Here is a 26,943-nt window from a genome sequence, read left to right on the forward strand (position 1 = left end):
TGCCGCGAGTCGGCGCCGAGCCGAGGCAACGGGTGAGTGAGTGGCTATAGCCGGAGGGAAAGCGCGCCGAACCCCCGCGGTGAACGGCGCAGAGACACGGGGCGCAGCTGTGAGCAGCTGTTTTTATTTCACTGGTGGCCCAGCGGCGCGGGTCCCTTGCCCAGGGCGCCTTGCTTCCCCTGGGGACCCGAGGCCGGGAACGGGAGGTAGAAGTTCTGGACCGGGAGTACAGGGAAACAGAGGAGGGGCTGTCCTACTTCACTTGTCTCGGCTAAACATGTAACAGAGGAGGTCCACCACCCGGTGACTATAGCCGTATTCGTTGTCATACCTGGGGAGAGGGAAGGGGGGAGGGGGGTCAGGGGAATCCCTCCCCATTACCCCTAGTTGCCTCCCAAGTTCTCAGACTCCTTCCCCCTTACCATGAAATCAGTTTCACGAAGTTGTCGTTGAGCGCGATGCCGGCTTTAGCATCGAAGATGGAGGAGTGGGTATTTCCGAGAAAATCCGTAGAGACAACCTGGGTGTAGGAGTTTTGAAGGTTAAGTGTGGGCCGTAGAGCAAGGACCTCTAGGAGTCCAGGTTCTGACTCAGGCATATTGGCCATCCTTTCATCTACTATATTTGATGGACTCCTACTGTGGCCAGGCTCTGGATATGAAACACCCTGACGCTGCATCAATAAATATTTCCTGGAAATGCAGACACTTGGAATGGCCTGGCAAGGAGGCTCCTGAGTGAGGATCCCTAGGAGGGTCTGGCCAACTCCTCTTAAGGACTCCTCAGCTTCCTCTAAGGCCAGCAGTATCTGATGTGGAAGGAGCTCCAGCACAGAGGCTCTGAAGGTTCTGGCCCTGGTGTGTTAGAAAGCCACAGGAAGGTTTTCAGCAGTGGGGGGTGATGTGATTTGATTTTGTTAGAACAAGAAGTCCTGGTGGCTGTGTGAGGGTGGATCTGCAGGAGCTAAAACAAGGAGACAGCACCAGAAATGACACTACTGGGAGCAAAGGGACAGTGACATCTGTTCCTTACAGGGAAGGCACCTGTCCATGGCCTGCCCTGAGCAAGTGTTGAAAAATGGGATCTGTTGTCTTGTTCATGAAGCATGTATTGAGCATCTGCTGTGTCCCAGGTTCTGGGAAGATGCCTGGAGCTATGGAAGTGAAAAAAGATAGTCCCCAAATCCTTACCTTCCTGGAATGCATGTGCTAGCAGGATCAACTGTGAGTATGAAATGAAATTTCAGGTGAAGAACAGGGCCATGAAAAGAACATCTTGCTGAGGGGGAAGGCTGAAGTAAAGACTTGGAGGAGGTGAGGATAGATATATAGCCACCTGGGGGAAAAGCTTTCGAGACCAAACGTGCACCAAGTGCAAAGATTCTGAGTCAGGAGATCTGATCTTCCCAGCCCTGCAGTTCCTATCTTGAACATTATGAGCAGCTCCTTGGCAAGTGGGGAGGCGTGCTTGCTCCCCAGAGGGTTCCTCCCAGGGTCTCCTCTCTTCAATCCCTACCTCATCCTCTGTGTAGGCAAGGATACCAGCCATGGGCCCCCTGGCTGCTGCTCTTATGGCGTCCTTGATGGCTGAGTATGGGGTAGGCTTGGCAAGGCGGCAAGTCAGGTCCACGACAGATACGTCTGGTGTTGGCACTCGGAATGCCATTCCTGTCAGCTTCCTGGAGAATCCCACATTGGAGTGGGAATCAGAACCCAGGGTATTCTCCGTTCATCTCCCCTCACCTCCACCTTCCCCTCATTAAACACCTCAAGGACTGGAGCCACTTTGGTCCTCCCAAGGTATGCCCCCGTTTCTGGTTGCAGCTTTTTGCCCTCATACCCTTTGAGGTCTGGTATGACTTTTCCCACAGCCTTGGCAGCCCCTGTGGAGGCTGGGATGATGTTCTGATGGGCTCCCCGTCCATCTCGCCAGGCCTTCTTTGATGGCCCGTCCACTGTCTTCTGGGTGGCCGTGTAGGAATGAACTGTGGTCTTGAGGAGAAGGGGATTGAGGTGAGGCCTTCCTGCTCCTAAGCTCCTATACCTCTTTTTTCTAGGCCTGGGGTGATGAACCAGGTGTGGAGGTTGGTGAGGCCACCACCACAGACCACAGGAGGGATACCTGCAGGCCAGGGTCCAGCCTTGCATGTGAGTTACACAGTATTTTAAGAGACTTCACCACTGGTGGGACTTTCCTGTTGAAACCTGTCTCTTCCTGGTAACTTCACACACTAAGCAAGTCCTAAGAGGAAGAGGTAGCATTTCCCTGCCATCCATCCTTCCCCAGCCCTCAACTCACCATCAGTCCTTCCACAATCCCAAATCGCTCATGAATGACCTTGGCGAGGGGGGCCAGGCAGTTGGTGGTGCAGGATGCATTACTGAAACAGCCCAGTGTGCAAGGGCACTGTGAGATGAGGGTCAGAGCCACCCTACCACCCTTACCTCACTTTGGGGATACGCTCATAGGCTTAGTTTTGTGAAGAGTCAGGATGGGGATGAGGGGGATCATTGGGGATGCCTTCAGACTAAAGGAGGCACTGGAGGTGCAGCTGGGGGAAGCTCCCCAAACATGTTCTCCAGAAGTCATGTATTTCTAACAGTTTTAGGGCAAGGTGAACATGGTGGCTGTTAAGACTTTGGGGAGGAGAAGCAGATAGATGTGAAAGGAATACCAGTGGGGGTGGGGCTGGGGAGGCTGAGCCTGATTCTGATCCCTCCTCATCACAGGCTGGCATGTCCTGGGTACCACCCACACACTTCAGGATGTTGCTGCCCCTTACCTGACAATTTTCATGGAGCCAGGGTTATAGTCCTTTTCATTCACCCCCATGACAAACATAGGTGCATCTGGTGAGGGTGCAGAGATGACCACACGTGAGGCACCTGCTGCAATGTGGTTCTAGGGAAGGAGGAAGGAGCAGTGGTGTCATGAATTCATAAGGTGCTTTTGAGTGTCACCCCCACCCTGGCCAGCCCTGGGCACCTCTCCCCTACTTACAGAAGCTTCCTCTAAGGACAGGTACACGCCTGTGGACTCCACCACAAAGGGGCTCCCAACAGACTTCCAGGGGATATCTCTCGGCTGCTTGCTGTGGAGAGGTGCAGTACCGTGCGTGAATCTCCCTTGCATGGTCTTGGCCATCAGAGTCCATGGCCTTTATGGTTTGAAAGGCTGATCGGACACCTTCCCACCTGGCCTGCAGCTATCTGTTCTCCCCACCCCACATACACCTAGCTGTCCCAGATGGATTTGACCCTGCTGGTCTTGCCTTTCACCCCAAACCCCCTTTGTGGGCCATTTTTCTTGACTGCCCCACCTCTGCTATGCCTGGGTGTGTACAAGCTCCCACCTCCCCTACTCAGGGTTCACTCACTCCTTGCCCTTAGGGGACCATCCCTGACTACTGCCAACCAGGTCAGGCCCTTTCTACATAAGCTATCTAGAATGCAGACCCCAGAAGGCCAAGGCCCGCCCCACTGCTTCTGGTTCCCTGCCCTGGCAACCTCACTATGGCCCTTCTTGCTTCTCTTGTCTTTACCACTCAGCTTCTGCAATAGGGAGCCTACTGCCAGAGGCTGGCAAGTCCCTGAACACAGGCACTATATCCTGGGAGCAATGGGGGTAGGGGGTGTAACTGAAGCCTGCACTGTAGGTGCCAAAACAGCAGTGATGACACAAACTAACAGCTCTTTCTGCAAGGAGGCTGTGGCCTTGTAGGAAAATGCCCTTCCCAGTGTTCTCCACACACTTACTAACTTTGGCTGTGCTACCCACTATGAATGTGGTGGGCATGATCATCATCCCCATCAGTTACATGAGGAAACAGGTTCAAAGAAGTTCAATTCTCTTGCCCAAGGTCACCTGACTAGAAAGGGTGGAGCAGGGTAAAGTACACACAAAAGCAAGATTGCTTTTGTGCCTGGAGAACATGGACAGTGCAGTGATGGAGAGCAGGGTGGAGCGGGGAACAACCATTGCAGTGACCTGAGAAGGCAGCACCCGAGTAAGAGTGCATGTTGAGGGGGAGAATGCTGCAAGTGGCAGGGATGATGGTGCCCAGACTGAGGAAGGAAAGGACATGGTATGTCTGAGTAATGACCTCTGTGCTGGAATTGTTTTGGGTATGATTTCAAACTTGGGTCAAACAGCCTCTCCCATTCTCACTGATGCTCCAGTCCCCATCTCCACCCCCCTCCCACTCCCTGTACCCAACCCTGACCATCTCACCTCAAACCTTCCTTGCCCGTCCTTAGCATTCACCTCCCCAGCAAAAAAAAAGGAGAGGGGCTGAGTGGAACTGCTGGGAGGAGCACTGGGAAGGTTTGTGAGTATGCAAGCACAAGTGTATATAAAATCAGGGCCAACAGTGGCTAACAATTTACTTAGAAATATGAAGCCAAAGGGGGGTAGGATCAAGAGTGGGGATGGCTGGGGTGGGGGAGTGGTGGGTGGAAAATGGAGATAACGATACTTGAACAACAGTAAGAAAATGTGAAAAAAAGTGAAAAAAAATTAAACTAGCTACATGCATTTGAAAAAAAGAAATATAAAGTAGGTTTACTGTTTCCCATTTTATATATTTTTAGTTTTTTTATATCTTGGAAATATATGTATTTGAAGCATATTAAACATCTAATATTGCTTTTGACTTACCAATTCTGAACATATCTTTAAATGAAGGAGGAAAATTAATATTAGTGGGAACTATGTGAAATGGGTATGAGAAGCATTGCTTAAGTATAGAGGTGCTGAGGAGAACCAAAATGGAGGCGTAGGTAGACACACTGTGCCTCCTCGCACAACCAGAACTGGCAGAAAATCGAACAGCAAGGAAGTCCGACACCAAGAGATAAAAAAATAAACTTTCATCTAGACCAGTAGGAGGGGCGGAGACGGGAAGCCGGGGCGGAGAGGACTCACGTTGCCATGGCAGGACCGAGACTGGTGACTGACACTGGCAGAGTGTGGGACGAACGGGGCAGGCAGTCTGACCACTAGCAGACCCTGTGGCCCTACATTCACGCACAGATAAACCGAGAGGGCCGGACTCAGAGTGGCGGAGAACAGGGCAGGCAGAGCTGTGGGTAGCACCCTGCGGCCCCACATTCGCGCATAGATAAACCTGGATGAATGGTGGGGAGCAAAGCAGACCACGCAACCCAGGGCTCCAGCACAGGGAAATAAAGCCTCAAACCTCTGATTGAAAGTGGGAGTTGGGGCGGCAGCAGGAGAAACTCCCAGCCTCACAGGAGAGGTCGTTGGGGAGACCCACAGGGGCCTAGAGTGTGCACAAGCCCACCCACTCAGGAACCAGCACCAGAGGGGCCCAGTTTGATTGTGGGTAGTGGAGGGAGTGACTGAAATCCAGTGGAGAGTGGAGCAGGCGCCATTGCTCCCTCTTGGCCCCTCCCCCCACACAGTGTCACAGCACAGTGACCAGCATTACCCCGCCTCCCGGAACACCTAAGGCTCTGCCCCTTTAAGTAACTAACAGGCGCGCCAAGAAAAAGAAAAATGGCCCAAGTGAAAGAACAGATCAAAGCTCCAGAAATAATTCAACTAAGCAGCGAACAGATAGCCAACCTATCAGATGTACAGTTCAAAACACTGGTAATCAGGATGCTCACAGAATTGGTTGAATTTGGTCGAGAACTAGATGAAAAAATGAAGGCTATGCTAAGAGAAACAAAGGAAAATGTACAGGGAACCAATAGTGATGCGAAGGAAACTGGGACTCAAATCAACAGTGTGCTCCAGAAGGAAGAAAGAAACATCCAACCAGAAAAGAATGAAGAAACAAGAATTCAAAAAAAATGAGGAGAGGCTTAGGAACCTCCAGGACATCTTGAAATGTTCCAATATCCGAATTATAGGGGTGCCAGAAGGAGAAGAGGAAGAACAAAAAATCTGAAAACTTATTTGAACAAATAATGAAGGAGAACTTCCCTAATCTGGCAAAGGAAACAGACTTCCAGGAAGTCCAGGAAGCTCAGAGAGTCCCAAAGAAACTGACCTCAAGGAGGAACACACCAAGGCACATCATAATTACATTACCTAAGATTAAACAGAAGGAGAGAATCTTCAAAGCAGCAAGAGAAAAGAACACAGTTACCTACAAAGGACTTCCCATAAGGCTGTCAGCTGATTCCTCCAAAGAGACCTTACAGGCACGAAGGGGCTGGCAAGAAGTATTCCAAGTCATGAAAGGCAAGGGCCTACATCCAAGATTGCTCTATCCAGCAAAGCTATCATTTAGAATGGAAGGGCAGATCAAGTGCTTCTCAGATAAGGTCAAGTTAAAGAAGTTCATCATCACCAAGCCCTTATTATATGAAATGTTAAAGGGACTTTTCTAAGAAAAAGAAGATAAAAAATATGAACAGTAAAAATGACAGCAAATTCACAGTTATTAACAACCACACCTAAAACAAAAACAAAAGCAAACTAAGCAAACAACTAGAACAGGAACAGAACCATAGAGATGGAGATCACATGGAGGGTTGTCAATAGGGGAGTGTGGGGGGGGAAGGTACAGAGAATAAATAGCATAAATGATAGGTGGAAAATAGACAGGGGGAGGGTAAGAATAGTGTAGGAAATGTAGAAGCCAAAGAACTTACAAGTATGACCCATGGACATGAACTATAGGGGGGGAATGTGGGGGGGAGGGGGTGGGCAGGATGGAGTGAATGCAGTGAGGGAGGGGAATGGGACAACTGTAATAGCATAATCAATAAATATATATAAAAAAGTATAGAGGTGCTGGATCAGGGTCCCAAGAGGTGGATGGACAGTGTGGCTGAGGTTACGAGATGGCTAAGGCAAGGGGCTCATAGTGCTTGTGGGGCCCTATCCGGAGGTGGGATTTTATTTGTGGGGTGATGGGAGGGTTTAAGTAGGGGACTAATTTGGTCCAGTTGATGTTTTAAAAAGGTCTCTGTGGCTGCTGTGTAGGAACTAAGTAGAAGTGGTTGCTAGATGGTGATGCTGTTCCCTGTGAAGGGAGATGAATAAGTTTGGGAGTTGAAGGAAAATCAAGAGGTGAGTTTTAGACATGTTGAATTGGTTTGCCTGTGAGAAAACTTGCAAATGTGCATTAAATAAAAAGTAATTCTTGAGTACAGTGGGGCATCTTTCCATCTACCATTTTAGCATCAGGGACATCTCTGAGACCCCATATCCACACCAAGAGGTATGCGCACACAGTCTGTGGGGTTATGAACCCTACGTGAGAGGCTGGAAGGCCATTCTTTACAACACCTCCACTAATGTCATCTTTACATGCCCTCACTAATATGTTGCAGGCATGCCTCAGACAGCTGCCCTTACCACTGGAAGACACTGATCTCCTGGTTATCCACGACCAGCCGTCCACTCTTGTATTCCACAGTCCCCTTGTATCGGCCATGGGTGGAGTCATACTTAAACATGTACACCTGTGGGAGACAGAGTGGCTGCTTGTCTTCGGGTCGCGGGGGTGGGGAAGTGGGCATTCCTGAGGAGTCCTTGCTTTGGTGAAGGTTCCACCTTGCAGCTGGGAGCCTTCTAGAGAGCACCCTTAAACCCCCTCTCCACCCCAGTCCTACCCTCTGCCTGCTGCTCACCATGTGTTCTGGGTCAATGAATGGATCATTCACTGCCACCACCTTAACGCCTTTCTCCATGCAGGCACGCAGCACCAGGCGACCGATGCGTCCAAACCTGTCCAGGGACAAGTGTTATGGGATTGTCTTCAGAATCCTTGGCAAGCAGGCAGAGGAGGGGATGAGAGAGAAGAGGGTAACAGAAGGCTCCTCAAGGAGACTGGGTGGGACACTGGTGGGACTCCTCAATCTGGGGGAAGAAGGTAGTCAGCCCTATGTGGGATACTATCATCTTGTTTAGATGACCTCGCTAGCCTCTTAATTGATTTACCTGCTTCCTCACCCATCTTCTGCCCCATTCTTAGCCATGTAGCTAGATGGATCTTGTAGGACTTCCGGCCAGATTACATCTCTTGTCCTGAAAACTTCCATACTGTATCAGAAAGCCAGATCCAAACTCCTAACCATAGCCTACCAGGCCTCTGTCTGCTTTCCACCTCACTCCTTCCTCTTCTCCCTTGCTTGCTGCACACCAGCACACTGAATTACTGCCTGTCCTTTGCACACTGAGCTGCCACCTGTGCCCCAGAGCCATTGCTTGCTTCACAGCTGTCACTCAGACCTCACTCCAGTATCACCTCCCAGAGGTCTTCCCTGACACCCTGGCTAACACTGGACTGTCCAGTCTTCCTATACTCCAATACTGTTCATACACACATCACCAAACCAAATGTTCTTTATTTGATTGTCTTCCCAATATGAACACTGAGGGGGCAGAGCCCTGTCTACCTTTTCCCTGTTTCTCTGGAGTGGACAGAATAAAAACACTGATGGTAAGAAATGTGGAGATGCCCCATTCTGCTAGTGATCAGAGGAAAGCCTGGGCCCTAAGGCTTCAGGAAGGGATCAGGGGCCAGGGCTGACTCACCCATTGATGCCAACAGTGAGTTCCCGAACCCCAGGAACCTTAGGTGGAGGAGGTGGGGGTTCCTCCTTGATAGGCTGTGGCTGTGGCTCTGGCTGTGGCTCTGGCTCTGGCTGTGGCTGTGGCTCTGGCTCAACTTTGGGTGCTGGCCGGGGTGGTGCTCTGGTCACTGTCCGAGGTGGGGGAATGGGGGCAGCAATTAATTGCACCATCACAGTGCAATTAATAAGAGAGTAAGAGAATAAACCACTTTTCCCACACAGAACCTGTTCCTGGATTCTGGCCCCTAATGACCAGCCATCTAGCCCAGTGTTTCCCACACCCACCTGATCCACAGAATTAGCAGGGGATGGGCTTGCTTTAAAATATCAGTGCCAGGGCCCCTTTCCTGGAGAGTCAAATTGAGTGGGTACTATGTATTTTTAACAGTTGTTTGGGGGTGACACTGTGACTGTTTCCTCAGATGGAGTTAAGAGTTCTCAGAGGGACACTATTAGGATTATATGAGGTAATATATATATAGTGCTTATGACAAGAGTCTGGGAACATTCCACATATTGTACATTAGTATTTCAAAGATATTTTCCTGAATGGTCTGATAATTCATGTAGCCCAGTGGTCCCCAAACTATTCTGATAAGCATCATCTGGGAAGCCTCTCCTAGGGAAGTAGGTCTGTTCTGAGGCCCAAGTGTTGCCAAACAAGCACTTCAGGTGATTCTTATCCTCAAAATACAGGTGTATCATAACATGAACAAATAGAGACCTTTATCAGCTTTCACCTCGAAACACACACTCCCATTCCCATACTGCATGTTAAAACACCTGTGCTTGGAGGTGTGCTACCTGAGCTGCAGGTGAAGTCTTGAGAGGAGGGGAGATGTGGAAACAGCAGTCAAGGGGCCTGCCTGACAGAGGGTTTCATACTGGGGGTCAGGCCTGATTGTCCGCCCTGGCTCAGCCACCTTGCATCTTGGGTAAGTTAATGAACCTCTCTGGCCTGTTTCCTGTCATCACATCTGACCCTCCACTTGGGGGCTTCTGTGAGGGCTCAGTGAGATCTCAAGGCTGAGTAGTTGCTGATTTTAATAGAGGGGAGGAGGACTGATGTAAGTATTCATGAGGAAAGGGAGAGAGAAGGGGTTGAAGAGAGACTAGAGGATGAAGGTGGGAGTTGCGTTTGGCAGTAGAATCACAAGCACCTGGAAGGTGGTGGGGCTAGGGGCCAGGAGCCACCGGGCCTGTTGTCTTCCTGACCGCTCTGGGCTGCCACAGACCTTGGGGCCTGAGGCTGGGCTGAAGTATTCGTGTTTATTGGTGGCAGGCACCTTGTGATTATTGGTGACCTTAAGGATGTTTGCATTCCTTAGGGTTCTGATTCTGCTACCACGAAAAGAGGAGATTTGTCCGTCTGGATTAAGAGTAGGGATGAGTCCACTCTGACTTTCAAAGAAAACTCAGGTGGTCCTCTTCCAACTCCCCTCAGCCTTTCCCTTCCCTCTCCTCCCTCCATTCTAAGGGTGGGGTACACTGGGAGAGCTTCTGCGCTGGGAAGGAGGAGCTGAGAGGAGCTTCATCATTGAAGCACCACTTGGTAGTTGAAACACAGGCACAGGTGCTCTCTCCCAGTTACAATGAGGCTCCCATTTCCTGGGTTCCACCATGGGCCAAGTGCTGTGCTGAGCTCCACGTGCATTGGCTTACAGAATCCTGTGAAGCATGCTCTACAACCCACTTTAAGAGGGGAAACTGAGGCCCGAGGTCCCAGGGTGAGTAATGAGCAGGAAGGGGCCCATAGCCCTTACCCTGTTGGCTGCTGCATCTTGCAGGATCTCCCCAACCCTGGAGTCACACCTAAGCTCCCAGGATGTCCACCCCCATGGGGCGGAGCTTCCCAGCTGCCCCCTCTTCCGCCGTCTGTGACCAGGGTGGGAGGAAATGGGGGTTGCCCTCCCGAAGCAAGGTTCCTGCTTCCTCTAGTTTTAGGGGTGGGGGGGGGGTGGTGGTGGTTGTTGGTGGTGGTGGGTGTGGGTGTGTGCGTGTGCGTGTGCGCGCGCCCGTGCCCGTCCGGTTGAGTAAGATAGGGCTGGCTGGTGATTTTGGCCAGGGACTCCGAGTCCCAATTCTACTATTCCGGTGTGAGAGACCCGTGGTTTGCTCTCCGAAAAGGCTTCATTGAGCGCACTTGTAAAGCACTTGGCACAGCCCTGGCAGGTCGCAGGTGTCCACGGTTCGTGCAATACAGGGAGGGACGAAGCCCACCAACTCCCAAGCGGCTCTCCTGCCCTTGCCGACAGAAGCGTCCATTTAATGTGAAACCCAGCTCTCCGAGCTTAACCCCGGTGGCTGTCCTCAGAGTTGCCCCTCAAAACCCTGGCTCCAGCCTGCGCCCCACCCGTGCTTCTATCCTTCCACCATGCTCTAGAAGCTCACGGCCCACCTTCAGGGTGGGGGTCCCCATCACTTCCACCATCGTTATAGAAACCGCTTTGCCAGCAAACTCACGTTGCCGACAGGAGTGGGGAGCGCTGGAGAGTGGGAGGAAAGCGGCTCGGGATGGAAGAGCCTGTGCCTCCTGTCCCCTCCTTCTCAGACTCTCAAGGAAGGAAGGGGCTTCGACACAGCAAGCGCTGCTCCCTGACCACCCCTCCCCACGTGCACAGAGGCTCTCCGCCTCATCCCTCACCGGGGCATGGCTGTCGCAGCAGCTGGACAACGGTGACATTGGTGAGGACGACGTCGCGTTTAGACATGGCCTCTTAAGGTTTCATGGCCTAGCCACCCACGGACCTGCTGCGATGTTACTGCGATGCGGGATGTGGGGCGCCAAGTCTAGGGACACCAGCTTCCTGCTGTGACGTCACAGTCCAGTGACGTCATAGAGACTGCGTGAAGGGCATATCCCGGTGAGGCCTCTGCAGTCTGCATGCTGTGTACCACCATTCCGAGGTCACAGCTGGTGTCTGGAATGGAATCCAACCTTTTGCACTGATACTCAAAGCCTTTTCTCCACACCGGCTCCATGCTGTTCCTTGACACACGCCTCACCCCTCATAGTTACCTGAATGCTCCTTTATGCCTGGAAGCCCTGCCAAAGCCTTCCCTTACCTGGCTGCCTTTTGGTTTCCCCTAGGTGTTACCCTTTAAAAGAGGTCCTCCTGACTCCCTATCTAATATTCTCTCCTTTCTCAGTCACTACCTGCCATCACCTTCACCCCCTCAATGTACTCACCTTTTAGAAAGCTTTGTCTGACTTTCCATCCTGGGTTATATATTCTAATGTGCAAAACCACTCCAGGGTTACACTCTATTCATTTTCTTCACAGCATATGTCTCTCTCAAAAATCATCTTGTTTATTCATTTGTTTTCTTACTAGTTGTCTATACTCACTAGACCAGGCTCTGGCAGGGCAGAGTGCTTGTCTAACTCATCAGTTTTCTATCCCATTGATTAGAAGAATGTTTGGCACTTAAAAGGTATGCACTCAATAAATTATACCAGAATGAATAAATAAATGTCACCTCCTCTGGTTTCTTCTGATCCCCACTCTTTTTTTTTTTAAAGATTTTATTTACTTTTAGACAGAGGGGAAGGGAGATAGAAAGAGAGGGAGAGAAACATCAATGTGTAGTTGTCTCTTCTGCATCCCCTACTGGGGACCTGGCCTGCAACCCAGGCATGTGCCCTGACTGGGAGTCGAACCTGTGAACCTTTGGTTCGCAGGCCGGCACTCAATTCACTGAGCCACACCAGCCAGGGTGATCCCCACTCTTAACCTTCAAGCCACATCTTCTCATAGAACCCCATTCTTGTGGCTTTTCCTGTAATTTGTCATGATCTATTTATGACTTACTTGTTCACTGTCTCTCCCACAATTGTATTCACCACTGGGCCTCTAGCACCTAGAACTGTGTCTGGCACAAAACAAAGCTTGCATACACATTTGAGGAGGAACAAATGAACAGATGGCTCCTTTCCCCTAAAGCACTGGGAGTGGGGGCTTGCTTGCACAGGCAGGCTCTTTCACCTGCTGGGCCAGTTGACACACAGCTGTGACCAAGATTTAGGGGTGTGGGGGTTTGGGCCAGGAAGGAGTCACCATCCCAGAGAGAGGTGTGGAAGCAAGAAGGGGCACAATGACATAACCTCTTCCCCAAACCTCCAGGAGAACTCAGTTTGCTAAGCACCTGTCATGGGGCAGGGTGAGGGTGAGGCCTTCCTGCTTGGATGGCCTAGGAGAGGTGGAACTGAAACTAAATTGGGTGTACATATAGATGGAGAGATTTCAATCAACCAAGACCAAAAAAGAGATTGTAATTAAACAAAGGGGGACAAACTTTATATGTATCATCAGGACGGGAGACCACACAAATAAAACCAAAGCTTAAAAGGGACTGACTTTGTATAACTTTACAATAATAAATATGAAAAGCTTGATGAAATTAAAATATTTCTTAAAGAATATAAAGGATCAAAACTGGTACAAAAAGAAATGGCAAATCTGAGTAGGACAATAACATGAAACAAAGAGATAAGATTTCTCCTCCCCAAGACTGATTCAGATCCTGATTTTATGGCACAATCTGCCAAAGCATTAGGGGCATATTTGCCAGTTTATAGGAAGTGCTGCAGATCCTAACCAGAGCTGGAAAGCCTATGGCAGCTCCTGTCCAAAGAGGCTCTTGGACAGGGCATGTGCTCAGGGGCCCCATGGATTGGCACGCACACTGTGGTACCTTCATGGCAAACTTCTTGGCAGTGCTTTGGGGGAGCTGTGATGGTGCAATGACTAAAAGCTCCTTGAGAACAGCAGCACAGCCACTGTTACCAAAACCAGCAGAGAATGGCAGAGCATTGCAGAGAAAGATGCCAAAGTTCTGAACCCAACAGTGGCCATTGGGAATGGAGCACCAAGGAGGGGGACAGGCTGACAGATATGGTAGGATGGGGCAGAGAAGGGTGGGAAGAGAAATGGAGAAATTGCACTTGTCAACCTCAGGGAGGATTAGGGTTCTGGAACTCCCCGCCCAGCAGTCTCCCTGCATGGGAAACTCCCTGATGTAGGCACTGGACAGAGCAGAAAAGCCACACCTGAAGTTGCCCAGGGACTTGGCTTTGTCCCTGGAGCATGAAACTGGGAAACAGATTTGATGAGCTGAAGTGTAGAGAGGTGGTACAATTAGTCACCCTCTACAGACAGAGCCCAGAGAAGGCAGAAGCTCCTGGGCCTCTGGGTCTGGGATGCCTGGTTCTGGGTAAAGCCAAGTGTCCAGGATCTAGGTGGAACTCAGTCCTCCAAGGGGAGTGGGCCTTGTTGTCCTTGTTTGAGCAAAGCCTGAAAACACGTGCAGATTCTCACCACACCTTGGCGCCCACACACATAACTCTGCCACCTCTACTTGCTCACACCCTGCACATTCTTTCCTGCCTGGCCTTCCCACTAGCAATCCCACTTCCACCCCCTCTCCCAGTCTCTCCCCTTGGCACCAAAACCCAAATATCTTTCGCCCCTGTACCCAACTGTACCCGCCCACTGGTTCTTGTCCTTCTGGTCTGTGCCTCCCTCTAAACTAGCTCCAGATAGATATTCTGCCACAGATCCACCATCCACCTCCTGATACCCCTCTTTATACCTAGGCCAAACTCCCAGCTGTTTCCCCCTCCAACCCATGCTGCCATGTCAATACTGAGCTTCAGGTGGGCACTAATGAGTCTCCAGGGAGAGAAGGTCAGGAAGAATGAGATCCTGGCCCCCAGCCCAGGTTCTGGCTGACAGTTTCCTATCGCTCTGGGTCTTCAGCTCCTCCCCTATGGCTGCCTCAACCGGCTTTTCAGGAGACACTGCGTCCTGTCCCAGCTCATGGCAATCAGCCCCCTGCCCTTGCCCAAGGGCTGGGAGGCAGGAGGCTAGGGTTCTGTGGTGAGAATGTGATCCTGGCCTGAAAATCTGCAACTCTCCCCCCAGTACCCTCTGAGGACCCAGACACCCTTCCCCTAGCACTCTGAGACTCAGGCCCAGTCCTAGCTTCTTTTTCTTTGGCTTCTTCTAATCCATCCATTTTTCTCAATCTATAAATATTTACTGAACTCCAGGCAATGTTCTAGAAATTGGGGATATAGCAGTAACCAACAGACAAAGGCCCTGTCCTCTGGACGTTTATAAGCTTATAGGTGAGACAGACAATAAAAAGGTAATTTGGGGTTGTGGTAAGTGCTATAAAAACCAAAGGATATTGCAGAGTATAATTGGGGACAGCCAGGGAAGGTTTTTTGAGAAGGTGACATCTGAGCCAAAGGCAGGATGACGAGGAAACTGCCATGTGAAGATCTGAATTCTGCATATCAGAGGACAGTAAGTGCAAATGTCACGAGGAAAGAATGAGCTTGGTGTATTTGAGGATAAGGGAGAAATCCTATGTGCCTGGAGCATTCTAAGCAGTGGGGGAATCAAGAAGAACAATAAGAACAAGATCTGATGATTCCCTCAACTCCCTGAAAGTGCTCCCCTCCCCTGACCACACCTCCCATCTTTCTAGAATCTCAGTGCTGGGAATCTGGATCCTTGATCCCATGAGGGTGAAGATGCTGAGGAACTAGGGATGGGGGGTGGTGGTTGGAGGTGGGGTTGGGAGAGAGGAGACCTGGCTAGTGGGTGAGGAATGAAAAGCGGAGGTGGTTGGAAGGGCAGACATCTAGGCTCTGGGGTGGAGGGCCTGAGCTGGGCAAAGAGCAAAGATGCCATGTTAGTGTTCTCCATTCATGACTCACCCTCTCTTCCTCCTCCTTTTCATTGCTCAACCCCAAATCTCCCTGGGAAATACCTCCATGACTGGGGACCAAGTCAGTGCCTCACGGAGGTAACTGAGTCATGAGGGGTGGAGAAGAGGGAGGGAGGCAGAGGATAAATAGCAGCCTGGCTTCGCTGGTTCCTCTCTGCATCCTCTCCACCCTCCCAACAATATGCATCTTGCTGGTTTGGTCAGTTCCTGCTCCCTCCTACTGCTATTGGGGGCCCTGCCTGGATGGGCAGCCAGTGATGATCCCCTTGAGAAGGTCATTGAAGGTATCAACCGAGGGCTGAGCAATGCAGAGAGAGAGGTGGGCAAGGCCCTGGAAGGCATCAATAATGGAATCACTCAAGCTGGAAGGGAAGTGGAGAAAGTTCTTAATGGACTTAGCAACATGGGGAGCCAGGCCGGCAAGGAGCTGGACAAGGGCGTCCAGGGGCTCAACCACGGCTTGGACAAGGTAGCCCATGGGATCAACAATGGCGTCGGACAAGCAGGAAAGGAAGCAGAGAAGCTTATCCATGGCGTGAACAATGCTGCTGGACAGGTTGGGAAGGAGACAGACAAAGTGATTCAGGGGGTCCATCATGGGGTCAACCAGGCGGGAAGTGAGGCAGGAAAGTTTGGCCAGGGGCTCCACCATGCTGCTGGGCAGGCTGGGAATGAGGCGGGGAGGTTTGGCCAGGGGGTTCACCATGCTGCTGGGCAGGCTGGGAAGGAGGCAGAAAAGTTTGGCCAGGGGGTTCACCATGGCATTAATGAGGCCTGGAAGGAAGCAGAGAAGTTTGGCCAGGGGCTCCACCATGCTGCTGGGCAGGCTGGGAATGAGGTGGGGAGGTTTGGCCAGGGGGTTGACCATGCTGCTGGGCAGGCTGGGAAGGAGGCAGAAAAGTTTGGCCAGGGGGTTCACCATGGCATTAATGAGGCCTGGAAGGAAGCAGAGAAGTTTGGCCAGGGGGTCCACCATGCTGCTGGGCAGGCTGGGAACGAGGTGGGGAGGTTTGGCCAGGGGGTCCACCATGCTGCTGGGCAGGCTGGGAATGAGGTGGGGAGGTTTGGCCAGGGGGTCCACCATGCTGCTGGGCAGGCTGGGAACGAGGCGGGGAGGTTTGGCCAGGGGGTCCACCATGCTGCTGGGCAGGCTGGGAACGAGGTGGGGAGGTTTGGCCAGGGGGTCCACCATGCTGCTGGGCAGGCTGGGAACGAGGTGGGGAGGTTTGGCCAGGGGCTCCACCATGCTGCTGGGCAGGCTGGGAAGGAGGCAGAAAAGTTTGGCCAGGGGGTTCACCATGGCATTAACGAGGCCTGGAAGGAAGCAGAGAAGTTTGGTCAGGGGGTCCACCATGCTGCAGGGCAGGCTGGGAAAGAGGGAGACAAAATAGTCCAAGGAGTCCATCCTGGGGTCAGCCAGGCTGGGAAGGAGGTGGAGCAGTTTGGCCATGGGGTCCACCATGGGGTTAATGAGGCCTGGAAGGAGGCAGAGAAGTTTGGCCAGGGGGTCCACCATGCTGCTGGGCAGGCTGGGAATGAGGTGGGGAGGTTTGGCCAGGGGGTTGACCATGCTGCTGGGCAGGCTGGGAAGGAGGCAGAAAAGTTTGGCCAGGGGGTTCACCATGGCATTAACGAGGCCTGGAAGGAAGCAGAGAAGTTTGGCCAGGGGGTCCACCATGCTGCTGGGCAGGCTGGGAAAGAAGGGGACAGAGTGGTTCAAGGGGTCCACAATGGAGTCAACCAAGCTGGGAAGGAGTGGGGGAGGTTTGGTCAGGATGTTCATTATGCCGCAGGGCAGGCTGGGAAAGAGGGAGACAAAATCGTCCAAGGAGTGCATCCTGGGGTCAGCCAGGCTGGGAAGGAGGTGGAGCAGTTTGGCCACGGGGTCCACCATGGGGTTAATGAGGCCTGGAAGGAGGCAGAGAAGTTTGGTCAGGGGGTCTACCATGCTGCAGGGCAGGCTGGGAACGAGGGGGACAAAGTGGCTCAAGGGGTCCACAATGGAGTCAACCAGGCTGGGAAGGCGGAGGAGCATTTTGGCCAGGGAGTTCACCATGCTGTTGAACAGGCTGGAAAGGAGGCAGACAAAGTGGTCCAAGGGTTCTACGATGGGGCCAACCAGGCTGGGAAGGAGGCAGAGAAATTTGGCCAAGGGGTCAACCACGCTGCTGGCCAGGCTGGAAAGGAAGCGGAGAAACTTGGCCAAGGTGTCCACCATGCTGCTGGCCAGGCTGGAAAGGAGGTGGACAGGTTGCAGCAGAATGTTCATAATGGGGTCAACCAAGACGGCAAGGAGGCCAACCAGCTGCTGAATGTAGGTGAACAGGGGCGGGGAAAAGGGGAAAAGGGGGTTGGGGGAGGGAGAGGTTAAACCCTTGAGATATTTGGGGAGCCCAGGTAGCTTCCACATGGTGAAAGAAGCTTAGGCAGCTATATAATTATGTTCTCCTTCTTCCTCCCCTTCTTTACAAAGAAGCTGGTGGTTAGCTGGTCAGATGGATCAAGCCATCTTATCTGAAAGCTTTATACTAGACAGTATGAATGTCACCCAGCCCCACTTTCAGGGAGCTGCCCTCCTAGTTAAGGAGTTCTACAGGGAGGAACATGAAGCCTCTCTTGGAGAACAGGAAACAGTTGCTGAACCAAGATCTATTACAGTGGGAGCAGAATGAGTGCTGAGAAAATGCAGAACATCAGACAGAGTGTGAGCATGAGGAATAGCTTTAGAGATAAGCTCTTTTCTGTTTAATATGAGGTAGTCAGGGTAAGGAGGTTGAGTTGACTCCCTAATTTTCAGATAAGGACACCTGAGCTCAGTGAAGTTTAAGGGGATTTGCCAAGTTCATGTGGCTAGCACACATCTTTGGCAAACCTCAGGTCTGGGCTCTTTCTCTTCCTGCACATTGCCCCATCAGAGCAGGTCTCCTGAAGGATGTAGAGGGAACAGACACTGGAGGGCAAAAGAAGTAAGCAGCGCCATGCACAGCTGAACATGCACCAAGGAGGGGGCGTGGCTATAGAAGGCTGACTCCTGCCTGCCTCAATTCTCTACTCTTCAATCTCCATGATGAGTCTGGGACACCCTCTTGAGGACTGGCCCAGGCCTCAAAGCCCATAGCCACATTGGCTGCCAGGCAGTGAGCCCAGGATGGTGGGTGGGGAGGAAGGGAGTATGTCACAGGTGGCAAACACAAGGCCCACAGGCCAAATCTGGCCCTCCACCTTGTTTTATCTGGTGCAGCACCTTGTTTCTACCTGGTGGCAATGCCAAGCTCTCACTTAACTGTTAAGGAGTAGTTACATTTATACAGTACTAAAATTACTTCGGCCCTTTGAAGGCAACCGTGAGGCTGATGCGGCCCCTGGTGAAAATGAGTTTGACACCCCTGGACTATGTAGAAAACTTACATGAAGGGGAAAGTGCTCTGAGACAGACGGCAGGAGAGGGAGGTCTGTGATAGGACTCCAGGCTGCAGCACTGCTGAGTGTCTGGGATAGGATTAAAGATTGGGATCAACCCGAGTTAGGGATCAGACTCATCTGTATGTAGAAGGAGTAGAGTTGAGGTCAGGGCTGAGGTTAACTGTGGTCCTGGTACTTGCATGGGTCCTCTGGATTCCCTTTCTAGCCAGGCCTCTTCTCAATGATTAAGAGCATCTCATTAGATAAAATAAAAGAATTGGGGGAAGATTAGTCAGTAGGGACAGATATCCTTCCTGGCTTTTCTTACCATCTCCCACAGAATTACCATGGTAACAGAGCCTTTGGGTTTCTTTCTGGACAGTGAGGGGGTAGGAGGTTAGTCATCCTAGAGGGCAGCATGTAACTGGGGAAAAAATTTGGGAGACCTTCAAGGGCTGAGGGGTTGTAATGATGGTCTGGGTTTTGTCCACAGGGCGGTCATCCAGGCGGATCCACCATCCATCACGGAGGGGGCGCAACCACAACATTAACATCTGGAGTAAGTCTCCCAGGCAAAGCATGGACTTGGAGGCGGGGTAGTGGAGGCCCTCCTAGGATGGTGGTGGGATGGATGCTGGGTACTGACTCTCTCATCCTTGAATTTCAGGCTTCAGTCAACAAGCCCTTCATCAACTTTCCAGCTCTGTGGAGGGTGAGTGCCCACATGGCTTCAGATCTCTGCTTTGTCTTGGGAGATATTTGTACACCCTCCTTCCCATTGCTTATTCATGGACAATTTCACTGTAGACAGACTCTCAGCCTTTCAGAGACCATCCAACCCATTTTCCAGCTTTGCTTGTCCCTTTCTTCATCTACTCCTTGCCCTTTGCATCCTGCTTTCATCTTTTGGATACTTTTAATTCCCACAGAGGCAAACACAAGCTGGCAGAAAAGACCTCCAGGGGCATGTGTATATCCATGAGCCAGGGAAAGAGGGGAGATTGAAACCATCCCTTCCACGTGCCCACCATCTCTCCTCATCATCTCCCCTATGAATCCTGGCTCCCTATTCTTTCTTAATCTAGGTGCTACCTTCTTTACAATATTCCCCAGAACATAGGCAATTCCTGGGCCAAGGCAACCAGCCTCCCTCTTGTTTCCCAGGGGGTGGGGAGATGTGAGGGCAGAGATTTCAGTGCCTCCATGACTGCACACCCTGCATTCACTCCCTATCTCCTTCTCTCTTCCAGAGCGTCACCAACATCATTCCCTAAACTGACGCCTGGCCTCGCTGAGCAGACTGATGTTCCTGTTGTCATAGCTGAAATGACTTGAAGGAGCTGGGGATAGGGGTTGGGGTAGATTTTGGGAGTCCCTTAAGGGAATGGTACTGAGATTTGTGAATAAATACGACACAACCTACTCTCATCATGGTCCACATTCTCCCTAAGGAGGGCTGTGGGGGGGAGGCTTGTCTTTTCTTGCTTTTTTGCTGAAGGATCTGGGGGTGTGATATACAGGATGGGTTAAACTGGAGATTTCAGGCTAATCAGATCTGAGAAGGCAGTTACCGGACAAACCATGTTTCATTAGGTTGGTGGTGAGCACTGGGAGGAGTGTCACACAGGGAAAGCCACTCAGGCCAGTGATGGGACAGAGACACCAGGGGAGAGAGAGCAGGAACCCAGGGGGAGCCAAATGGGGCAGCATCCTCATTTAGGGGATGTTGCACCAAAGGATTAACAATGATCACTTGGATTTATTATACAATTTAGGCCTGTTAGGCTCTCTGACAAGTACTTTATATGCATGACATCACTGAAGCTTCCCAACCACCCATTAGGTAAGAGGTACTGTTATTGAGAAGCATATAGAGGCTTGCACAGGTTAAGAAACATGACCAAGGTCACATAATCAGTATTTAGTGGGAGAAACAGCCTAAGGGCTACAAGGAATATTCTGCAAACAAAGGGGTCTTTCCTTATTTGGCATCAGTAGCTATGGGAATCACTGAATAAAGAGAGAGGACAGAGATACATTCAGGAGATCCTCTCACAGGGCGGACCAAAGGCTCAGAGGGAAGACACACTGATGGCAGGAGGGAGAGATTCTTTACAAGGACAAGAATAATGACTCAGGAGGGCCAGTTTTCAGATCTGTGGATGACTCAAAGTCTGGTGGAATCATCATAGTAGCTACTATATACTGAGTACTTACTAGGTCCTAGGTCCTGTGAAACAAGCTGTTCATGCTCTGTAACCATTTAAACCGCCCCCAACCCAAAGGCAGAAAGATCATTCTCTTATGATCCCTATTGTATGGATGAGGAAACAGAGGCTCAGAGGGACCCACAAGAAAGCAGCAGGTCTTTCTATTGCCGGAACCTAACCTTTCACAGCTGCCTATAAAGTCTCCAGAACACTTGCCAAACACTGGCCCTGCTGCTGGGAGACCTGCATTCCAATCAGGAATGTGTGCCTGTAGGCAGGTCATTTCCCTTCCAGGGGCCACAGTTTCCTCCTGTATAAAGCAGAACCTCGTATCTGCAGGAGAGGATTATAAACACGCCTTCCAGCTTCAAAATTTCATCAATTGTGGGTCCAAAAATAAGAGACAGTGTTCTTGTTCCTGGGGAATTTATAGGCTTCTTGAGGAGACAAGGCATATAAACAGAATATGAAAACAAATACAAGGCAATGCAGCAGTAAGAAGTAAACAATACAATGGCGGAGGGTAAAAGTGATGTTCCTGACACTTTATATTCATTACATTTTTCCTTACTTATAGAATACCATCGTTTTATCACTTATATTCCTTCTCTCCTCCTGCAATATTTTATTTTGAAAATATTTCAAAGTTAGCACAAAGGTGAAGAGCTTTAGTGCGGATACCTGCAAATCCACTATTTAGATTCCATCACTAACATTTTACCATGCTTGCTTTACCACACATCCATCCATAACACACATTTCTGGACCTAGCCATGTATCAAAACATCTTTGATGCACTTCAATGTAAATTTCAAACATCTCTTTCCTGCATTAAAAAAAGCATTCATTCATAGCACACATTAAAGTCTACTCTGTGCTAGATATAATTTCATATGGGTTGGAGGGCTCCCTTCTGAAAAGGGAATATTCAAGAGAATCATTCTTTCATAAAAAGTAAAAGCTCTCATTGATATTTATCTGTATGCACATTTTCTTGCTGGGTTTGTTTGCCAAAGAGATATGGGATAAATCAATATTTACTGGAGTCAATCTTGGGAAGCTTCTGGAAAAGAAGAGCTTAGCTGGTTTTGAAGAGTAAAATAAGCACAGCACATTCTTGCCTTGCGTCATTGCATGCTGTTTCCTCTGTTGGAAATATTCTCTACTTGCCCTCCATTTTAATTAAAGTATAATTGACCATTTGGGACAACATGGATGGACCTAAAGAATATTATGCTAAGTGAAATGTCAGAAAGAGAAAAACAAATACTGTATGATTTCACTACATGTGGAATCTAAAAAGCAAAACAAACAAAACAAACACATGTAGAAACAAAGGATAAATTGATGGTTGCTGGGGGGGTGGAGAACAGGTGGAAAAAGTAAAGGGGAATTAGAGGTACAAACCACCATGTCCCTTTTGTCCCTTTTGTTGACTTCTCCTCACCCTTCAGGTTTTAGCAATCTTGACCACCCAATCTGAACAAAGGGCCACCTTTGTTATTCTCTCGTGGATTGTTTTTTCTTCATACCACTTATGACAATGTGTAGTTGTATATTTACTTGTTTCATATCCATTTTCTCGCTAGATTAAGAGCTTCAAAAGGTGAGCTCAAGGCCAGGCACAAATGACTGGCAACTGGTAGTGGAGAGGCTTGAGCAGACCTGGGAAAGGCCTTGGAATAAGTGTGAGCAAGAATGAGGCAGCTGAGACAGATAGGTGGAGCCAGACTAGGGAGTAACAAAGACGGGAGGGGCCAGTTTCTGCAGATGCAGAAGAAGCACACAGCCATCTTTGTTGGGAGCTTACTATGTCTTTGCTATAAGCACTTACAGACATGATTCATTCCATCCTCACAACCTCCCTGTGAGGCAGGTACCATGATTATCCCCCTTACAGAGGATAAAGTTGGAGTTCAGAGAAGGGAAAGAATTGCCTGATAATCTAGTAAATGGGGATAGCGGGGTTCTCTCAAGAGCACTTCCCTGTTGGTGATCTCTGCTAGTGAGGTGGCATGCTTCCCTGGCACCCTTGGGGAGTGGGCTGCTTCAAAATAAGTCCTCTTTAAAAATAAGTTTCTGCATTTGGCCTTTTCAGGAGGTGTGTGTGTGTGTATGTCTCAAAATTAAGGGCACTGCCGAGAAAGCCTTCCAACAACATTAACTTGCCCAACACTACCAAGAACATATATTGAGTGCCTGTGTTGTAGGTACTGCTCTAAGCTCTTTCCATAACTACCTCATTTAACCTTCACATTCATCCCTCTTATAGATAAGGAAACTTGTATAGATGGATTAAGATCACGGCTAGTAAGCAGTGAAGCTAGAATTTCTACCTAGACTCCAGAACAGGCACTGTGGACAAGGTAAGCCAGTAGATGCCACTTTGAGACCCAGGACCCCATAGGAGGGAGCAGAGACATTGCCCACACACAAGGCCTTATCTCCTCTCTATACTTAAGTCCAGACTCCACACCTGTCCCCAGCCTCCTCCCTGATCTCTCTACTCCCCTCTTCCCATAACAGTGTTCCCTAGAGGAATCCTGTTAACACCAGAGTCAGATCACAGCCTCCCTCAGTTCCAAGCCCTTGGCTGGTTCCACCTCATTCAGAGTAAAGGTCAAAGTCTTCTCAATGGCTACCTCTTTCTGAAATATATAAAGAACTGATACAACTCAACACCGAACATACAAAAAATTCAATTAAAAAAATGGGCAGAGGACCTGAACAGACACCTCTGCCAAGAGGACATACAAATGGTGAACAGATATATGAAAAGATGTTCAATTTCACTAGCTATTAGGGAAATGCAAATCAAAACTACAGTCTTCACACCTGTTAGGATGGTGATTATCAACAGGATAGGTAAATAATACGTGTTGGAGAGGTTGCAGAGAAAAAAGGATTTCTCCTTCACTGCTGGTGGGAATGTAAACTGGTATAGCTGCTATGAAAAATAGGCCAGTGTTTCCTCAAAAAATTAAGAACAGAGTTATCATATGACCCAGCAATCCCTCTTCTGGGTGTCTACCCAAAAAACTCAAAAACATTCACTTGCAAGGATATATACACTGCTATGTTCATTGCAGCATTATTCATGGTGACTAAGACATAGAGACAACCAAAGTATCTTTTGATAGAGGATTGGATAAAGAGGGTGTGGTACATATATACTTGGAATACTACACAGCCATAAGAAAAGATGAAATACTGCCATTTGTGACAATATGGATGGACCCTGAGAATATTATTCTAAGCAAAATAAATCAGAACAAGCTAAGAACCATATGATTTCATTCATATGTGGGATATAAAACTGAAACTCAAAGACATGCACAACAGCATGGTGGTTATCAGAGGGAAGGCGGGGGAGAATAGTGAAAGAAGGTAAAGGGGGGCAAATACATGGTGACAAAGATGATTTGACTTTGGGTGGTGGGCACACAATGTAATGCATAGATCTACTATCATGTAAATGCACAGTTGAAACTTATATGATCTTATTAACCAATGTCAACCCAATGAATTTTATTAAAAAATGATTACCTCTTCAATTTCAACTCCTGCTATTTCCTCCCTGCTCCAGCCTCAGAGCCTTTGCACTACCGTTCCCTCTCCGTTGGGACACTCTATCCCCAGATATCCTCATGACTGAGGCTCTCACTTTCTTTGGGTCTCAGTTCATAGATCACATCTCAAAGAGCCCTTCCTGACCACCTGATTTAAAATTTCTTCCATATTATGCATGCTTCCCCTATCATTTTGGGGTCTCTACCTGCCTCTCCCTATACCCTTCTCTGGCTCCTCTCTTCTTTATTCCTTCACTCCCCTGTGTTTTTCTTCACAGTGCTCATCACCACCTGATATGTTTACTGTCCAACTAAACCCACAATGGATGTGAGCTCCCTAAAGAAAAAGATTTTGATGAACTTGTTCCACGTGGTATCCCCTGTGCCTAGACCAGGCATGACACAGGGTAGATATTCAGTAAATATTTGTTGAATGAATAAAGGAGTAAATTAGAGAGACAAGCTAAAACCAGAGGGTCTTGGGCATGATGCAGGCATGTTAGATTTGTGGATGCTAAAACAAGGGAGGTTTGGTGATGTAGGGAAAAAGCTGTTTGGAGTCCGACAGACTTGGGTCAAATTCTAACAATTCCATTTTACCATAATCTTTTTTTACATATGATTTTGTGTATGTGCTTAACACTCTAGGCCTCAGTTGCCTCATCTATAAAATGAAAACACTATCGACCTCAGGTTATAGTGAGGATTAAGTGAGATCATGAATGTGAAAGCATCCCATCTTCTGTAGGGATCATGATGGGTACTTACTAACTATGCCTTAAGACTGATTTCAGGTGACTCCTCAGGTCCAGAGATGTCTGAGGGAAGTTTTTCTCCGAAGGTAGAACATGGGACTGCTGGTGGCAAAGGAGAATTTAGGTGGTCTGTAAATGTAATTTGAACCATGCAGCGAGAAACTCTTTTCTTGATTTTTTAAAAAATCTTTCTGATTATGTTAAAGAGGAAGACTCAATTTCCATGCTGGTGTGCCTTGAATATCTCTCCCATACTTGCTAATTTCCCTTTTTTAACAAAGAGGATGCAGGAACTGCAGCCATCTATAATTGTAATACCATTGTAATACCATTTGTTTCTCAGTATGATTTCCTGGTACTTTCTATTTATGGGCAAGAGATTCTGGCTTTCCACTTTCAGAAGCAATATAAAATATTCTTAAAATACATTAAGAAAGTAAGCTAGCTTAAAGAAAAACATTAGTAATAGAGGAAGGAGAAGGCAGCTACATGCCATTGTGGAGGTGTCCCATGAGAGAAGTGTGGGAAGGAGTCTTAGCAACGGCTCTGCCTGCTGCCCGCGGTCCTGTCCTGGGGAACAGGGTCTAGGGTCTCCATCACCAGTTCTGGAGGCCTCAGGTTTACTTTTCCCTCCTCTTCCCACCCCACAACAAGGTGCCAGGGCAAAACCAAAACTGATTCTATCAAAAGAAGAATGAGGGCTTTGAAAAGCAGGGGTGGTCTGAGACATTGAGGTGACAGAAAATACTGGGGGTCAGGGCTTAGAAGTGAAGGCAGGCTGGGCTTGGACTTTGGCTCTACCGCACATTCACATGTACTCTCTGAACCTCAAGTTTTCTGTCTCTAAACAGGGTAATAATAAGACTGACCTCCAGGGCTGAGTGAGCCTTAAAGTGCTTCAAGTCCTATGCTGGACACGTAGAAAGCCTTTGATAGACTGGAGCTGCAATTATTATTATTATTATTATTATTATTAATTATTATTACTATTACTACCACCATTTATTATCATCATTAAAGGGTCAGAAATGGAATAACAGGGAGGTAGGAGCAGCTGAGGACAGACAGGGATTGTGTTAACATGGTAAGAGGTATTGAATGTTACAAGTTGCGGTGTGGGTGTTGGGGTGGAGAGAGAGACTGACTGGGAGACATTGAGAAAGGCAGATGGAAACTGGCTCCTCCTAACTGAGTGATGTATCGCAGTGATACGAGACAGTGGCAAGTGGGAGGGCCTCGGGCTCCTGGGAGTATAGAGGCAGCCATGCTTGCTAAGCAGGGATGAGACCTGGGGAGAATGCCTGAGTTCTACATCCTGAGCTGGGACCCAGGAGAGCATTATGCTGCTGACCTAGGCCTCCTGCCCTTGTGCTAACCCTTCCTCCCTTGCCAGTGCCCTCCTGGCCCCTGGGGGAGGCTGGGGGTTGGGTGGGGTGAGCTTGTACCATCCCAGCCCTCTCAGGAGGCCATGAACTCACACACATGTCCTCTCCATGATGGGTAAACAGGATGGCTGCCTGGGTCAGCCACTCCCTCCCTAGGTCTTTCCTTCCTACTCATTCCCTGGGGGTGGCTGGCCCGCCCAGCTCCCCTGCTCCACACCCAGCTTTCTTAGCCAAGAGCCACCAGGATGCTAACTAAGACACCTTGATGACCACTCTCAGGGGCGTGACCACTTCCTTCCCAGATGCTTGGGGTCCCTACTGAGAACTGAGAC

At 49.4% G+C, this 26,943-nt stretch overlaps 2 protein-coding genes across 2 annotated transcripts; one reads left to right on the plus strand and one right to left on the minus strand.

Moving 5' to 3' along the window:
* Window positions 1-110: 110 nt before the first annotated feature.
* Window positions 111-11,263, minus strand: GAPDHS (glyceraldehyde-3-phosphate dehydrogenase, spermatogenic). Its single transcript, XM_053915227.1, has 11 exons — window positions 11,197-11,263; window positions 8,515-8,680; window positions 7,608-7,704; window positions 7,333-7,439; window positions 3,001-3,091; window positions 2,783-2,901; window positions 2,299-2,380; window positions 1,840-1,991; window positions 1,516-1,678; window positions 423-520; window positions 111-331 (listed from the first exon to the last, which is right to left on the minus strand). The coding sequence occupies exons 1-11, from the start codon at window positions 11,261-11,263 to the stop codon at window positions 259-261; spliced, it is 1,215 nt and encodes a 404-aa protein (XP_053771202.1). The 3' UTR covers window positions 111-258.
* A 4,143-nt stretch (window positions 11,264-15,406) lies between these two features.
* SBSN (suprabasin) lies at window positions 15,407-20,114 on the plus strand. The gene is made up of 5 exons (XM_045185479.2): window positions 15,407-16,008; window positions 16,117-17,604; window positions 19,186-19,251; window positions 19,360-19,404; window positions 19,943-20,114. Exons 1-5 carry the CDS (start codon window positions 15,472-15,474, stop codon window positions 19,964-19,966), a joined length of 2,160 nt encoding a protein of 719 aa, XP_045041414.2. The 5' UTR covers window positions 15,407-15,471; the 3' UTR covers window positions 19,967-20,114.
* Window positions 20,115-26,943: the final 6,829 nt, after the last annotated feature.

The sequence above is a fragment of the Desmodus rotundus genome, chromosome 12 (assembly GCF_022682495.2).
Source record: "Desmodus rotundus isolate HL8 chromosome 12, HLdesRot8A.1, whole genome shotgun sequence".
Lineage (NCBI taxonomy): Eukaryota > Metazoa > Chordata > Mammalia > Chiroptera > Phyllostomidae > Desmodus > Desmodus rotundus.

Coding starts and splice junctions, on each gene's coding strand:
- GAPDHS (XM_053915227.1), bottom strand. CDS start 11,263: ATGTCTAAACGCGACGTCGTCCTCACCAATGTCACCGTTGTCCAGCTG. Junction 8,681..11,196: donor GCTGCGACAGCCATGCCCCG/GTGAGGGATGAG, acceptor CACCTCGGACAG/TGACCAGAGCACCACCCCGG. Junction 3,092..7,332: donor GAGATCAGTGTCTTCCAGTG/GTAAGGGCAGCT, acceptor ACCTCTCCACAG/CAAGCAGCCGAGAGATATCC.
- SBSN (XM_045185479.2), top strand. CDS start 15,472: ATGCATCTTGCTGGTTTGGTCAGTTCCTGCTCCCTCCTACTGCTATTG. Junction 16,009..16,116: donor TTCACCATGCTGCTGGGCAG/GCTGGGAAGGAG, acceptor GCTGCTGGGCAG/GCTGGGAATGAGGTGGGGAG. Junction 19,252..19,359: donor CCACAACATTAACATCTGGA/GTAAGTCTCCCA, acceptor CTTGAATTTCAG/GCTTCAGTCAACAAGCCCTT.